The 15,026-nt window shown below is 33.4% G+C and overlaps 1 protein-coding gene across 8 annotated transcripts in view; it reads left to right on the plus strand.

The window, feature by feature from the left end:
• LOC115222941 (phospholipid-transporting ATPase ID) overlaps positions 1-15,026 on the plus strand; it is a 227,749-nt gene that overhangs the window by 176,426 nt on the left and 36,297 nt on the right. For 7 of the 8 annotated variants that reach the window (XM_036500572.1, XM_036500571.1, XM_029793354.2 and 4 more), the window contains 3 exons: positions 4,022-4,120; positions 9,347-9,481; positions 12,615-12,685. In XM_036500572.1, coding sequence (XP_036356465.1) covers positions 4,022-4,120; positions 9,347-9,481; positions 12,615-12,685 — 305 coding nt within the window. The remainder of the gene's footprint in view (positions 1-4,021; positions 4,121-9,346; positions 9,482-12,614; positions 12,686-15,026) is intronic. The other variant, XM_036500574.1, reaches the window with a different exon arrangement.

Consider the following 15,026-nt stretch of genomic DNA (forward strand, 5'->3'; position numbering starts at 1 on the left):
AAACTAGCTCACGAGCTCTGATCAATTGAATTTATTTATTCTATAAAATTAGTGTTTATTCATAAAGTTTTGTTGTCATCAAAAAATTACAGTACACAAATTTCTTTATGTTTGTATTATTTTTAGAATTATCTCAGAAGGATATTTGCAGCCAAGAAAGTTAGTTTAGAGATAGATGATGAATTTTAATTGAATGTTGATTTTTAACATTGTTCAGTGTCACAAAATTTGGAGAAGGGGTAAACCAATTACTTCTACCCCAGTATTTGTATGGCACTTTCTTTACTAATGTATGAAAGCTGATATAAAAAGCAAAGATGACCATGAAAGTAGAACATAAATTATATTACTAAACATTACACAACACTTTGTTTGGGACTCTGCTGATTCTATCTTCTTATAACTTTTATTGTATTTATGATAAAAAAATAAAACCGTTTTCTATGTTCAGCTGAAAAAATTTTGGCGTCAAGTGAATTTTTTTTGTGTCATATGTAGAATTTCATATGTCTAAGACAGATGTTGTTGTGCAAGATTTGCTAGGATTTCTATAAGATGACAAATATATTTTGTTATTAAAATTCCTTTCTTGGCTTTGTCTGCACAAGCCTGTAAATTACTCACCAATAGCATTTGGTGATGGCTTTCTGCTGGGTAAGCAGTATTTATTACTGTATCCAAGAGTTTAGTAGACTGAAGCATTTACTTGAGATACATCATTTCAACCTGTGAGCTGGAAGATTTATATCGTTAATGTTTCATGTGCGACTTATTGCTTATTGTAACAATAAATTTTTTATGTAGGAGTAAGTCGATTAAATTGACGCCAGCGCTCATCTGGTACTTATTTTATTGACCCAGAATGGACGAAAGGCAAAGACGACTCCAGCAGAATTTGAACTCAAGATGTAAAGATGGATGAAATGCTGCTAAGCATTTTGCCCAGTGTGCTAACAATTCTGCCAGCTTCCTGCCTTACTTGCCCTATGAATATTGATATATGTCATATATAATACTCCAACAGCTGTATTTACTTTATCACTGTAACATTTGGCTAAGAATAGACTTCTATGATAATTCTAGATATGTCTCTGCACAAGAAACATATCTTTAATTGGTTTATATATTAGACTTTGCTGGGATTGTTCTTTACAATTTTCTGCAACTGCAAAATGCACAAAAGACACATATGCACATGCATAAATATATGTAATATAATATGATATAATATATATATATATATATTGTTTCATATAAATATTATTTTATTAAATGTGGGAAATATATTCATATATAAGGTTTTATGTATTTTATGAGGGAAATGTATTTTCTTTTGAAATGTTGTTCACTTGATGAGTTATTTTTATTTATTCATTTTTTTTTTTTTTCAATTAAGTTATGTACAAATTAAAAATAAATGTAGCTTATTTGGTATGGTATTATGCTTATGATCTAATTTCAGAGAGAAAAAAAAATCTGTTTAATCCGATATTATTAGCATGTATTTGAGACAGATAGGGCAAACAGGTTCACTGATGGGACCTACCCCATTTAAATCATCTATCTATTACTCATTGGGCAACCATGTTACTGATTGCATTGCAGATAATGAATGTGTAGTGAAACTAATAAGACAGTTGTTTGATAAGTGATATGCATGGCTTGACTCATTGATATACCTACTCATCTTTTCTGTCTCAAATTATTTGTTATAATGTCTAATATCATTGTACATTGAAAATATTAAAACAGTTACTTGAATATCTAAATGTCTGATGAAAAGAAATGGAGGATGAGATTGATAGTTTGAAAAATCTTACAAATATTTATAGCTTTATAGATCCAATAAAAATATTGAGTCTTATTTCTGCTCTATTTGACTTGTTGAGCTTATAGATCCATCTGTTTTTAATTGATGGTAATATTTTATGATTAAAGAATATCATGACTAATTTTCATATATATACTCACCATAGACACACACTTTGGTGAAGAGGTATTTAATATTAAGCAGTTAATTTCTTTACAACCACCAAGTAAACAAATATAAAATATAAAATCTTGTCCTATTATTACTTATTTTGGTGTGGTTGTTGGGGTGTAGCAATATCTAAATGAGTAAGAAATCATTTTAGACACAAAACTATCAGATCATATCCTATCATTAGTGCTAAGCTGTGTTTTGGGCCAAGTAAATTAACAGTTCTGATGGCTGTAGAACCATTAACGATTTTGTATGTTTACCTTGTGCTTCTTTCATCCTCACCTTAACTTGTATAGTGCAATTATACTTTGCTAACAAGGTCAGAATAATACCAAAAAATGTATGTTCTTCCCTGAATTTGTTGGGTAAATGAGAGTCATATTATTCATTGACTGACTTTTTTTCTTCACCATACATTTATTTTTTGTTAGCTTTTAAGATGCTCTTTGCATTAATAAGTTACCAGTGGCTTATCTAAAACAAAAATTAGTGAGATGACAGTTCAATGATAGATCAGCAAACCCATATTTTGTGTGTAGTTTGGTATTTTGCTGTTGTGAGACAGAGCTATTTTATATAATACTTTTTTGTTTTTTTAAAGTATATCTGTTTCTGTTGTTGCTAACATAATCTCTGTCAGAATTTTAAGGGAAGAAGCTGACAGTAATTTCTCAAATAAACAATGAAGTTCAAATTTTTTTAGGGGAAGAGAAAATGAAAGTTGTGAATATGATACATTCCCTTTAAGTTTAATAAAAAAGAAATAAAAATAATTACAATTGTAAATTCAAACTGATTCACTGATTCACTTTGCTGGGAGATAATAATTATCAACATGCACATCAATAGAACAGAATGTTGCTACTTGTAATGATACTTCATGCAAGCAAAAAGCTCTAACACTTATACAGACACTTCAAAATCAACAGTGGTTAATATGTTGATTTCTCATAAACCAATCGACTATCATTTGGAAAGTTTGTACAACTGTTGGATACTTTTTTGTATAAATAAAATGTATAACGCTACATTCAGATGCATTGAACTCTTTTTGTGTGTATTGTTTTAACCTAAGATTATCATTATATATTTGTAATTGTAGAAAGTTGTTGTATGTATCTCTTTTTATGTGCCCATGTTGATAGGCACTGGTTGTCATGGATTTCCTTGCCAAAGTCAATTTTCTTAAGAATGATGTGACAATGGTGTCCCATTGCCTTCTACCAGTTTATTTATAGTTTACTTTATAAGTCTCTTGCTCTACTAAGCTTACCCTTGAGGCATAGGGCTTATTTAAATCATAGGCAGGAATGGGGAACTAGTTCGTGTGGCATACGGGCTTGTTCACACATTACACGTTTGCAAAAAATATAAAAACTAAAAATCCATCAGTGAACAACATTATTGAATGGACAAAGCCTTTAACACATTTACTGTCAAATGCAAGGAAACAGGAAATATTACATGTAGAAAATTACACTTAACCCTTTTGATACCAACCCGGCTAAAACCGCCTCTGGCTCTGAGTACAAATGTTTCGTTTCCATAAGCTTGGAATTAAAATCTTCCACCAAACCTTAGTCTCAATTTATGTTCCTAACATTAGCTTAATGATAACTAAGTTATTTTACTAAATTCTTTGTTATATTTAAAGTAATTGAAAGAAACACAGAGCATCTCGAAATAAATATAGTAACGAAAGGGTTAAACATTTTCTAAGTGTCATATGTTATAGTGATATCTTTGAAAACCTGTTCTTAACAAACAAGATTTATTATCTTTTGAAATGAATTCTTTGAGAATCTACTAAGTTTTATTAAATATATGACTTCATTGATAATAAATTAATGATAAATTCTATCCTTATCAAAGGTTTCATGCATTTGGCAGTGCATTTGTTGAAATTAACTCTGTCCAATTTGTGACTGTCCTATCATTACTATGGTGCTAAAATACATTTTTAAAAAAATGGTTTATCTTTATTTATGCAATCTCTTTTCTCTTTTATTATGATTTGTTTTGGTTTTTGCTTGCCAGTTCATCCCCCCGATCTCGTCTTTGACCCCTCTAACTACTCTGATACCAATGGTGGCGGTACTTGCCATTACTGCATTAAAGGATTTGGTAGATGACGTTGTAAGTTTTGGTTCTTTTTACTATGGCCGCAATGGGTCAGTATGTGAATTATTAATGTACTACATTGTTTATATGCACACACACCATATTTTTTTTTATCATTGCTTTGATTCTGCTGTTTATTTTCCTATTTTTTTTCTATTTTCCTTTTCTTTTAATTTCGCATTCTTTCTATCATTGTCTTCTGCTTTCTTTCCCTGTCTTTTATTATGTCTTTCTTCCTATCTTTTGTTTTCTCTTTCACTCTCTTTCTCTCTTGTATTTCCTCTTTTTACCCGTCTTTCCTTTTTTTTTCCACTCTTTCTTGTTTCCAATCTGCCTCCTCCTCCTCCTTCCTCACTCTTCTCTCTCTTTGTATCTCTTTCTTTCTTTCTTGTAGCTTCTCTCTTTTTTCTTGTTTTTTTTTCTTCTAAATTTTTCTTTTTGTTTTTGCATGCATCCTGTACTTTGTTCTTCTGAATCCCATGCATTTTCTCCTGTTTGGTATTTTACATTCCTTATTCTCTATCATCTCTCCCTCTATTTCTTCCCTCTTCGTTTTTACCTCCCCACTCTCTGTATTTTACTTCACCTTCTTTCAATCTTCTACAATATTTTATCCACCCCTGCTAACTACCATCTACATAAACAGGTAAGTTTGATTTTTTTGTTCTCCATAGATACAACTGCCTTACTATAGTTATACAATTCTATAATCCTATGATCTGACTCCATATCTCCATATCTATTTATGGCTTTACTGATATTTTTGGCAATATTTATAGGAATTACCAAAATTCTGTTTTATATGATTCCTTCATAGCATAGCACTGTTGCCAATTGGCTTGGCAAACAGTATACTTCCTGCATTTAGACTGTAAATTTGACACCTAAATCTCTGTTTTCTTAACATGGATGTCTTGTTAGCCAAGAATTGCCTGTCGTGAGTGCTGTCTGTTTCAGTTTATGTGTGTACTTTTATGCATCGAATGTCTATATGCGAGGAGCTTTCAAGACTGATAATGCAGTATTTGGTGTTCTAACAAGCCATCCATGTTAAGTTGGATATAAAGATTACCTTCTGTTATTAATATCGCTTCCATGGCTAATAGTTAATTTTTGATAAGCCTGCTGGCTATTTGTGAAACCAGTGTCTGAAAGGATGTTGATATTCTATATATTGTAGTAGCGAGATTTTGACTGGCATGCAGTAATTGGATGCCTCTCACTGATGATTTTCAAAAGAATGAAATTATGTGATTTAGGAGTTCTAGTGCTCATGACAGCTGATTCTTGTCTGCTATCATCTATGCACTAAGGGTCTATGTGGGAGGATCTCTCAAGGCTAATAATGCAGTAGTTGGTGTTCTAACAATAAATTCATGTTAAGGATATAAATATTACATTCTGGTATTAATACAGCTTCCATTGCTGTATTAATTTTCTACTACCACTTTTACTACATGGTATTTGGAGGGTGTCTATCCACAGAAATCATACCAGAGCAGAGAGTAGAGCTTGGCGCAGTCTTCTGACTTACTAACTCCTGTTGAATCATCCAACACATGTCAGCATGGAAAGTGGCAGTTAAATTATGATGATGATGAGGATTATTAAAATGGCAGTGAATTGGTTAAGTTGAAGCATAGGACAAAATTCCTTGTAGTATTTGCTGGTTCTTCATGTTCTGAGTTCAAATACTACTAAAATCAACTTTGTTTTGTTATCCTCTTTGTGGTACCAACATTGTTGGGGTTGCCTTGTCGCTTGTAAAGCAAAAGAGAGCACCTCACACTGGAAAGGAATAAACTTATTATGAAGGGATGGTAATGAAATAAATAATAGGAGTAGTGTGTTGGGTTGGGGGAGAAGAGACAGAAGAGAGGAGAAGGAAAAAAATAACATCAGGGATTAATGTAAAGGAGAGAGTGGAAGGGTAATGTGAATGTAGGGGAGAAGTGGTGCATAAAAGAAAGATTAGATGAAAATGGGTAATAGGTGAGATTGGTAAAGGGAGAGATACTGTTAAAGGATTAGTGAAAGAGTCATTGATAAGGTGAGGAGAGATGAGGTTGGTTGAATAGGTGATACAGAGCTACCCCCAATTATATATGGGTGGATAGAGTGGTGTGAAGGAGAGATACATGGGATGATGATGAAGGGCAAGAGTATATTCTTAATGTAGTATGCCCAAAAGAGCAGGGAGTTAGGGAGGGCAGGTAAAGGTTGTCAACCTGTGATCTCCGCACCCACTCAAGTATCTTGGTTTTGGTTTGGGAGAAAGGAATGGGTAGCAAAATGTAGGTGGTGGGAATATTCAATATGTACAAATCAAGTAATTTTCTCTCAGTAATGGGTGCCATGGTACAGTGAGTTGAAGAGATGAGAGGTGGGGTACAGAATAGGAACAGCAAAGAATGGGGTGCATGCACAGGAGATCTGATCTTTTGCAGCACTGTGTATTAGTAGTCATCATCGTCTTTATTACTGTCTTTGTCAGATATTATAACATCCTGAGATCATTTTTTACCACCTTATCCCAAATGTGTCTTGGTTTACCTCTCACATGGGTACCACTTCACTTTGAATGCTCTGTACTTGCTTAGGCAGCTGCTATCCTCCATTTTGCATTACGTACCCCTAACCATTACAGTCTCCTTTCTTGCACCCTACAGCTGATTCCTTTAAAACCCAATTTGTTTCTCATTTCATTTATACATTGTCATTCACACACATCCAATGAAGCTTACTCACTTTATTTCTTTCAAGCCTTTACATATCCTCTACCCTCAAAGCCATGTTTCACTGCTGTGCAACAGTGCACTTTGCATACAAGCATTATACAGCTTATCCTTAATCTTGAGAGATAAGCCCTTTGTTGCCTGAATTTTCTCTTTGCATCTACCACACTTTTCGAGCATCCTCTTTCATTGCTGTCAGGGTGTCGAATTGCAGGAAAGGGGCATAGTTTATTAAACTGAACCCTAGTACATATTTTATCAACCCTGGAGTGAATGAAAAACTAAATCAATTTGAACTTCAAACATGAAGGGATATAACTAAATATTGCAAAGCATTTTCTCTAATTCTCTACTCTTTGTGCCACTCCACTGCCTTGTATATTAGCTGTATGAAATTACTTTGTCATTTTGCTTTAATTGTAGTGAGTGATTTCACTTTTTAGTTCAACACTAATGTATTCTTGTTGGATTTAAAAGGTGCTGATGATATTTTACTCTATAATGGAAAAAATATTTGATACCATACAGTTATGAGCTGGATTTCTGCCATGGTTGTCAGAGATTTTTTATTTACTTTACTGATGATCAAAATAGCACCATTAGCATGCTAGAAATTCTATCTAGTTGATTGTGCATTTGAGGTCTCTGCTGGTGGTTATGATTGCTAGTTCCAAGAGGTATTACTACTCATCATCTTGCTAGGAACAGTGTAGTAAACATATATGAAATACTATATAGAATTAAGCAGCAATAATGCAATTGATCAAAATGGAATCCAATTTTGCTGTGAAAAGGATTTGTGTGGGTAAATCAACCATTTCATTTTACTGTATTTAATCAATCTTTGAGGATGAGAACTCCGGTCCTGTGGGCTTTGAACTGCAAGGAACCAAGTTAGGCACTGTACCAAATCTGAGAAACTGATGATGATGATGATGATAATAAAAACATTGTAGTAGTAGTAATGAGGATTTCTTACATAAAATTAATATTAAATATATTACTCACATTGGCAGAAAGCCACATATTTGTGACAGGAAGAGGTGTAGTTGATTTAATCAACCTCAGTATACTACTGTTATTTCTTATAAGGTTTTCAGTCTCAGTATTTCAGTGAAGGTGAAGTTTGGGCATTAATATATTCCCCAAGTTAGTAATGCTGTACATTGAAGCAGTGCTAATATAGGAAGCAAATTCATGTAGCAAACACAACTCATGAACACATTACTACTGCATCACAGCTCTTACTCCAGTAATAAAATGATGGTGATATTGGTCATAATGATTCTAGCATTGACTCAAGGCTGCACATTATGAGAAAAAGGGCAGCTGATAAATTAACACCAGTGTGTGAAGTAATTATTTATAGTAAGCAAAGTTTATTTTGACAGTATTTGAACTCAGAAGATGAGTAATCTAGCTAAATATCACCTGTTGGTTCAGCCATTCTGTTGACTTATGATAATTACGATGCAAATAACGATGGTTTATAATTTGGACATGAGGGCAGCAATTTTGAGGGGAGAGGCTTAACTGATACATTTTGACCACAGTACTTGACTGGTACTTTATTTTACCAACCCTGGAGGGATAGAAGCAAAGTTGACCATGGTGGGGTTTGAAGTTGAAATGTAAAGAGTCAAGAATAAAAGAATAAAAAGTCAAAAGAAATAAGCTCAGCAGTGCTGGTACCATGAAAAAAGCATCTGATACATGCTGTAAAGTGGTTGGCATTAGGAAGGGCATCTAACCTTAGAAACCATACCATAGCAAACTTTGGAGCATGATGCAGTATTTGGACTTGTGAGGTCCTGTCAAACTATCCAACCCATGGCTGCATGGAACATGGATGGTAAATGATGATGATGTTGATGATTAGTAATATTTTACCTTGAAATTGATTTGCAAAATAAACAGACATAAATGTCTATTTATTTATAATACTATTTATTTATAAGTGGATGTAGGTTGGAGAGAGGAAGCAAAAAATAAAGACATCTGTTGAAAGTCTATATAGTTTATGAGAGAGGTAAATCTGAATTGATTGTTTGAATTTTATATAGGTTCAGCTATTGTATTTCCTCTAGTTTTGTAGCCAAAGTAGTAATGTTGCTAGGATATGAATCAGTCACTGTAAAATGCATTTTATGTGTTTTAAGCTGTAGCTCTGGTTTTATAAAATCTAAGAAATAAAAGCCAAAGGAAGTTTTATATTTTCATTACTATCCCTCTAAAAATAAAAATAAAAAATCTTTTTTTCTAAATTAAGATTTTTCCAATAAGTGATTTGAAAGTGCATAACTTTATCAAATATTCCTAAAAAATATTTTTACATGACATCATTTATACTTACATACCTATCTTACATGCACATGTATGTGTGTGTGTGTGTGTGCGTGCGTGCATGCATGCATGCATGTGTGTGTGTGGAATTTGTTTATTGATATATTCATATATGAATGTAAGTATGTATGAAGGATTTTTATCTATATACATTTTTCTTTAGCAACGCCATCGAAGTGACAACCAGGTTAATAATCGTATTTCCTCTGTGCTTCGTGATGGTCAAATGGTTGAAGAAAAATGGCACAAAGTTGTTGTTGGTGATATCATTCGAATGGAAAACAACCAGTTTGTGGCAGTAAGCATTAGTTTATATTTTCACTCCCAACAAAATACCGCTTCGTCCATTATATGTAGTATGATGTAAATTTTAATCAATTTGATTTGAGATAAAATTCTACCTAAATAGCACTGTATACAATAAGTATACAATAAGTTTATTGTTATTTGTTTTGTTCTAAATCATCTGATAAGAACAGTCAACATGACATAATGATTAATGCTTTTCCTGGTGCACATACAATCTATCTTTTAAGGTCAAGAGTAGGGATTGGTCAGTCTTTCTTGCAAGAGGATTGCCAACAGTTTATGTAGTTGACACTTTCTTCCACCTTAGGACTTTTATATTAAAAAGCTGTATAAAAACACAGCAGCTACAGTCATATGTTATGAGTACTGGAAGGCAGTTTTCTAATATATTACAGTATACATTTAAACATTTTTACATGCCATATCTTTAAATAACTTACATTTAGGTTTATTTATTAATAGTGAATATAAAATTTTGCCAGCCCCGTCTGGCACCTGTGCTGGTGGCACGTAAAAAGCACCCACTACACTCTCGGAGTGGTTGGCGTTAGGTAGGGCATCAAGCCGTAGAAACATTACCAGATCAGACTGGGCCTGGTGCAGCCTCCTGGCTTCCCAGACCCCGGTCGAACCGTCCGACCCATGCTAGCATGGAAAGTGGATGCTAAATGATGATGATGAAGTCATATAGGTGTATTACCAAGGGAACAGCAACATATAATTGGAGTTTGACCCGTTTTGTCCTCTACTTCTCCTTGTAGATGGAAAGGTGCTTTATAGATACTGGCAGGGAGGATATCAAGGTTGCTAGCACTGACTGGACTCATAAGCATTTCAGTTCAATAACCCAATGTCCTGGGATTCTTATGCTATCTTGAGCACATCCCTATGATTTGATGTGCCATTCAACATGCTATGAATGGAAGAAAGGCTTAATTTGGTAAATACATATGCATGTATTACTCATTCACTGATACACAAAGTATTGGATTTTTTGCCTTCCATGACATATGAAAGGACTTTTAGTGTGATTTGCCACTCAGAGATTCATTGAAAACTTTGAGGCATTGAAGATAGGCATCATGATTAGGTCTTCTATTTCACCAACTATGATATTGGTAGTGAAAAGTGAAGGAAGCTATTTGAAAGAGACAAAAATCTGAAGACCCTTAATAACTGCTATGGTTGCTATAACAACTATGTAGCTACATCAATACAATGAATCAATATCAAGTTGTACCATTGTTGTTTTTCACAGGTGAGTGAGAAAGAGCTGCAGAGGAATAAAAACTAAAGAAAACCAATAGCCTAACTTATGAATGGTTTTAATGACAGGAACACGAAGATCAATTTGATAGAAGTGTTTGTGTTCCTAAGCCATATTGTAATTTCAAAACAATATCTTGACCTTATGGCTTAATTTGACCTGATAAAAAAAAATGTCTGATTATTGAGTTGATGGTGTCTTGAGAAGGCAATAAGGGCACAGGAAAGAAAGGGCTTGAAATTTGGGTAACTTATAGAGTCATATGAGGTACAAAGATGGCAGTGTATGTCATTGCAGTGCAAGTTATATATGAAATGTGTACTATTGTTGTTAAATGAATTATCATTAAAAAGTGTATCTAGCAGTTTTACAATGAAAGTGTATTGGGATGTAATGAAAAAAAAAAACCCCAAAAAAGAAAAACAGAAAAGTAAAACTACTGGAAAAAGTGTTTCACTAGTCATGTAGAATGTTTATTTCAAAACAAAACTTATATTAAAAGGATACTAGGACACAGTTGTTGTTGTTAGATGATATATAAGTGTTGATGTTGTAATGCTGCAGGCATTCATATGCTACCAGGAATAAATATATGAGGAATAACATTGTTAGTCAATTACTAATATTATTTCAATTTCTTTCCTACAAGTGAAAGGGACAACACTGGATATGGTTTGGTCTTATTCTGACCTCACCAGTAAAGCTTAGCGTTCATTATTGTATTGATAATGTGAGTTCCCCATTGAGAGCATGTGGAATTACTTGTAAATTGTTTTAATAAATTGACAATGAGCAAAATGCTCTCAAACAAAATTGTATTACTATTGCATCATTTTCCCTTGAGTGAAAGATGTTCAGGGTTTCTAAGGCCCCTTTCAATCATAGCTGATTTTTTGCACCAGGAATGCTCCTTTCCAAGAAGCTGGAATCTGAAAGATTTTTTTTGTGAAAGACTAGTAGTTGCACATGTATGCGATGCCCTCTCTTTTAATGCTTTTAATGATGTCCAAGGTCAAGGCAAGACCAATGCTGTTTGGTACCAGTGCCATTGCAAGCAATGATGTGAGAAGATAAGGAACTGGAATGTACCATAAAGTATCCCATCTGATACTCCAGTGATTCCTTCAATCCATTGCCCTTCTTTTTTATTGAGCCTGAAAGGTTGAAAGGCAAAGTTGGACTTGAAGTGATTTGAACTCAGAGCAAAGAGAGTTGGAACAAATACTGTGAAGCACTTCTTCTATCTGATGCCTTAACAACTTGGTTAAATTGTTGTTTGTCCTGTAATTTGTTTTCTAAGTGCTTGTCATAAAAATATGTATTATCAAAAATGGGGTGGTTTTGGGTGTTTAATTAAGGTGATGCATGGCAGAGACGCTCATCTACAACTACCAGGTGATGTCAAGACAAGGAGATACAAGCATAGTGTAGTGTTATTAATATCTAATGTTGAGAATACTGAATTATTTTTTTTGATATTAATGAAGATTTTAATGTCCAGGACATCTTGGCTTTACAAACTTTAAAAGCACTAGATTAATAATGGGTGAGTGCTACAATGTGCTATAGTATTTTGTGTGTTATATAGTTTGTAACATAACCCATTGTATTTTTACAAAACTACACCAAAAATCCATTCCAAAAAAGCAATGCTAATTTCCCTTTAATAGTATTTCTAGCTATTTACTATTTTAACAATCTTATATATTGCTAATTACTACCTATTATTAGCCTTATATCCTTATAGTTGTATTACATGTTCTCCTCTTGGATATTTAACACAGTGATTAACTAAAATGAGACACAGATTGTTTCTAGGTATGAGTGATAGTTATTTTACTATTTCTTTGAACAGGCTGATCTTTATCTATTGTCTACAAGTGAACCAAACAGTTTATGCTATATTGAAACTGCTGAGCTTGATGGGTGAGTATTGGGTTCTGTTTTTATTCTTTTTTTATAACATCTTTTCTATGTCATATAATTTTTCGTATTTGATTTGTCTAGCATTAATTGAAGACAAAGTTAGTAGAGGCATGAATGTGATGAAATAGTCTACAAAACAATCTTCTTTTAACTCTTTGGCAATTTAAACAAACTTGTGTTTCAATAAAGATTTTCATTTGTTAAGAACAATCCTATTAGTTTCCTTCTACTTCACCTGAGCTTATGTACCACTGCCATATTTTTATGGATGTTTGTCAAATCCCTGGCCTCTAAATTCAGTATAAAGTACCTCATTTGAAACTGATCTTTCTCTGATTGGAAGAGAACAGTTCTCAAATCACAAATTGTAAGTGCATATCAATATCTCCATGCAGAAAAATTCAACCCCTTGCGTGTGCGTGCAGACACACACACACCAAATAGTTAAGTTATGGGGATGTAAACACATCAACACCAGTTATCAAGTGGTGGTGGGAGACAAATACAGATACAAAGACACACAAACACACACACACATACATACATATATATATATATAATATATATATATATATTATATATATATATATATATATATATACACACAACAAGCTTCATTCAGTTTCCACTCATGAGCCTTTGGTTGACCCAAAGCTATAGTAGAAGGCACTTGCTCAAAGTAGCTTTGTGAGTGGATTTGGTAGATGGAAACTGAAAGAAGCCCATCATGTACATGTGTGCATGTTAGTGTATGTGTGCATGTTAGTGTATGTGTGTATGTTTGTATCGCCTTGTCTTGACATCACCTGGTAGTTGTATATGAGTGTCTGTCATACACGCAGTGTTATTAATTTCTAATATTCTGCAAAAATATAATTTGGCTCTGTGGAACTATTACCATACTTGGAAATAGGTGAGAGCTGGTGACTGGAAGGACATCCAGCTACAGGAGGAATTTAAAACAACGGTGATAGAAACATGGAATGGCACTAGCTGTGATACTTTGTCTCAGATAAACTTTTCAATGCAACTTTCCAGTCCCTATATTGATTTCATTTTAGCCTGACCAGCTTTTGCACAAATCAGTGAATGTCTCGTTTGCTAATACTCTGTATTGGAATTCAGCTTAGGTCAGAATGTTTGGAAGTGTTTACTATTGAGGGGATCAGTTGAGGTTGAAACACCTTGTCTAATAATCTGATGATAACATTCTGAGACAAGACAACCCTGTGTACTTTAAAGCACAAGTCTCTTTAAGAAGTTTCTCTGAGATTGAGAATCATAGCTAATGATGGTTCTACATTTGTTAATAAATATAATGCTCATCATTAATTTAATTTAATGCTGTTTCATGTACATGTCTGTATTACACTCACTCACTCACTCACACACAAACACACACACACACATCTTCTGGGTGAAAAAGATGGAATGGTCATGGCTAAAATGCATTTGAACATATGTTTGCTGGAGTAGAGGTGACCTGGTACTTGAACAACAAAATAACTAAGATTATTAAGCAAGTGAGGTTATTGAGAGAACAATTAAATCTGAAAAACCAATCTAAATATGCTAGAAGGACTCAGTATAAACCAGCTTACATTAACCCTTTCGTTACTATATTTCTGACCAAATTACACCCCTTATGTGTTTCAATTAATTTCTAACGTAATCATAAATTTAGTCTGGTTTCATTAAACAACTATAACTTTTTTATTTATCGATATATTAATCTGATTTTTGGAAGATAATTTAATGAAATATTCTCAACCAATTCTATACTATAATTTTTGTCACAAAGTGACTCTAATTGCAGGTAGATACAGGTAAATTCCACAAAATATAAAATTATTAAAATTTTGTTCAAACATCGCTATAGAAAATGGGTTATTAGCTAATATTCAATTGGGTATACAACAAAATTTTACGATAGAATTTGTTATTCTGGGTAACTTTCTGATACCCATAATAATATTTATGGCAAAATAGTCTTAATTTCATTTAAGGTTGTGGGAAACCGCAAACTATCCTTTCTTTCGCTTTGTTTACGTTTAGCGTAACGGTTCGTTTCTGCCGTAATGATTTCAAATAGGCTCATTCTAAAAAGTAAATAGAAATAGTCTAAGGCTGGGAAAGTCTGTGGCTTGGTCCAGTTTCTTCAGAAAAATCACCGAAAGAAACAGTTTTAAATTTTCACTCCATTCAGGTGCCAATTCGTTTTCTTTATCGCTATCGGAGATCTCAGATTCAGTTTTCACTTTCGGAAAATGAAACATCAGATTCATTATCAAATACCACATGCTTTTTTTTTTCAGTCATAGAGTTAGATTTATGAAGGTCT

This window comes from Octopus sinensis, linkage group LG2 (assembly GCF_006345805.1).
Source record: "Octopus sinensis linkage group LG2, ASM634580v1, whole genome shotgun sequence".
Taxonomy (NCBI): domain Eukaryota; kingdom Metazoa; phylum Mollusca; class Cephalopoda; order Octopoda; family Octopodidae; genus Octopus; species Octopus sinensis.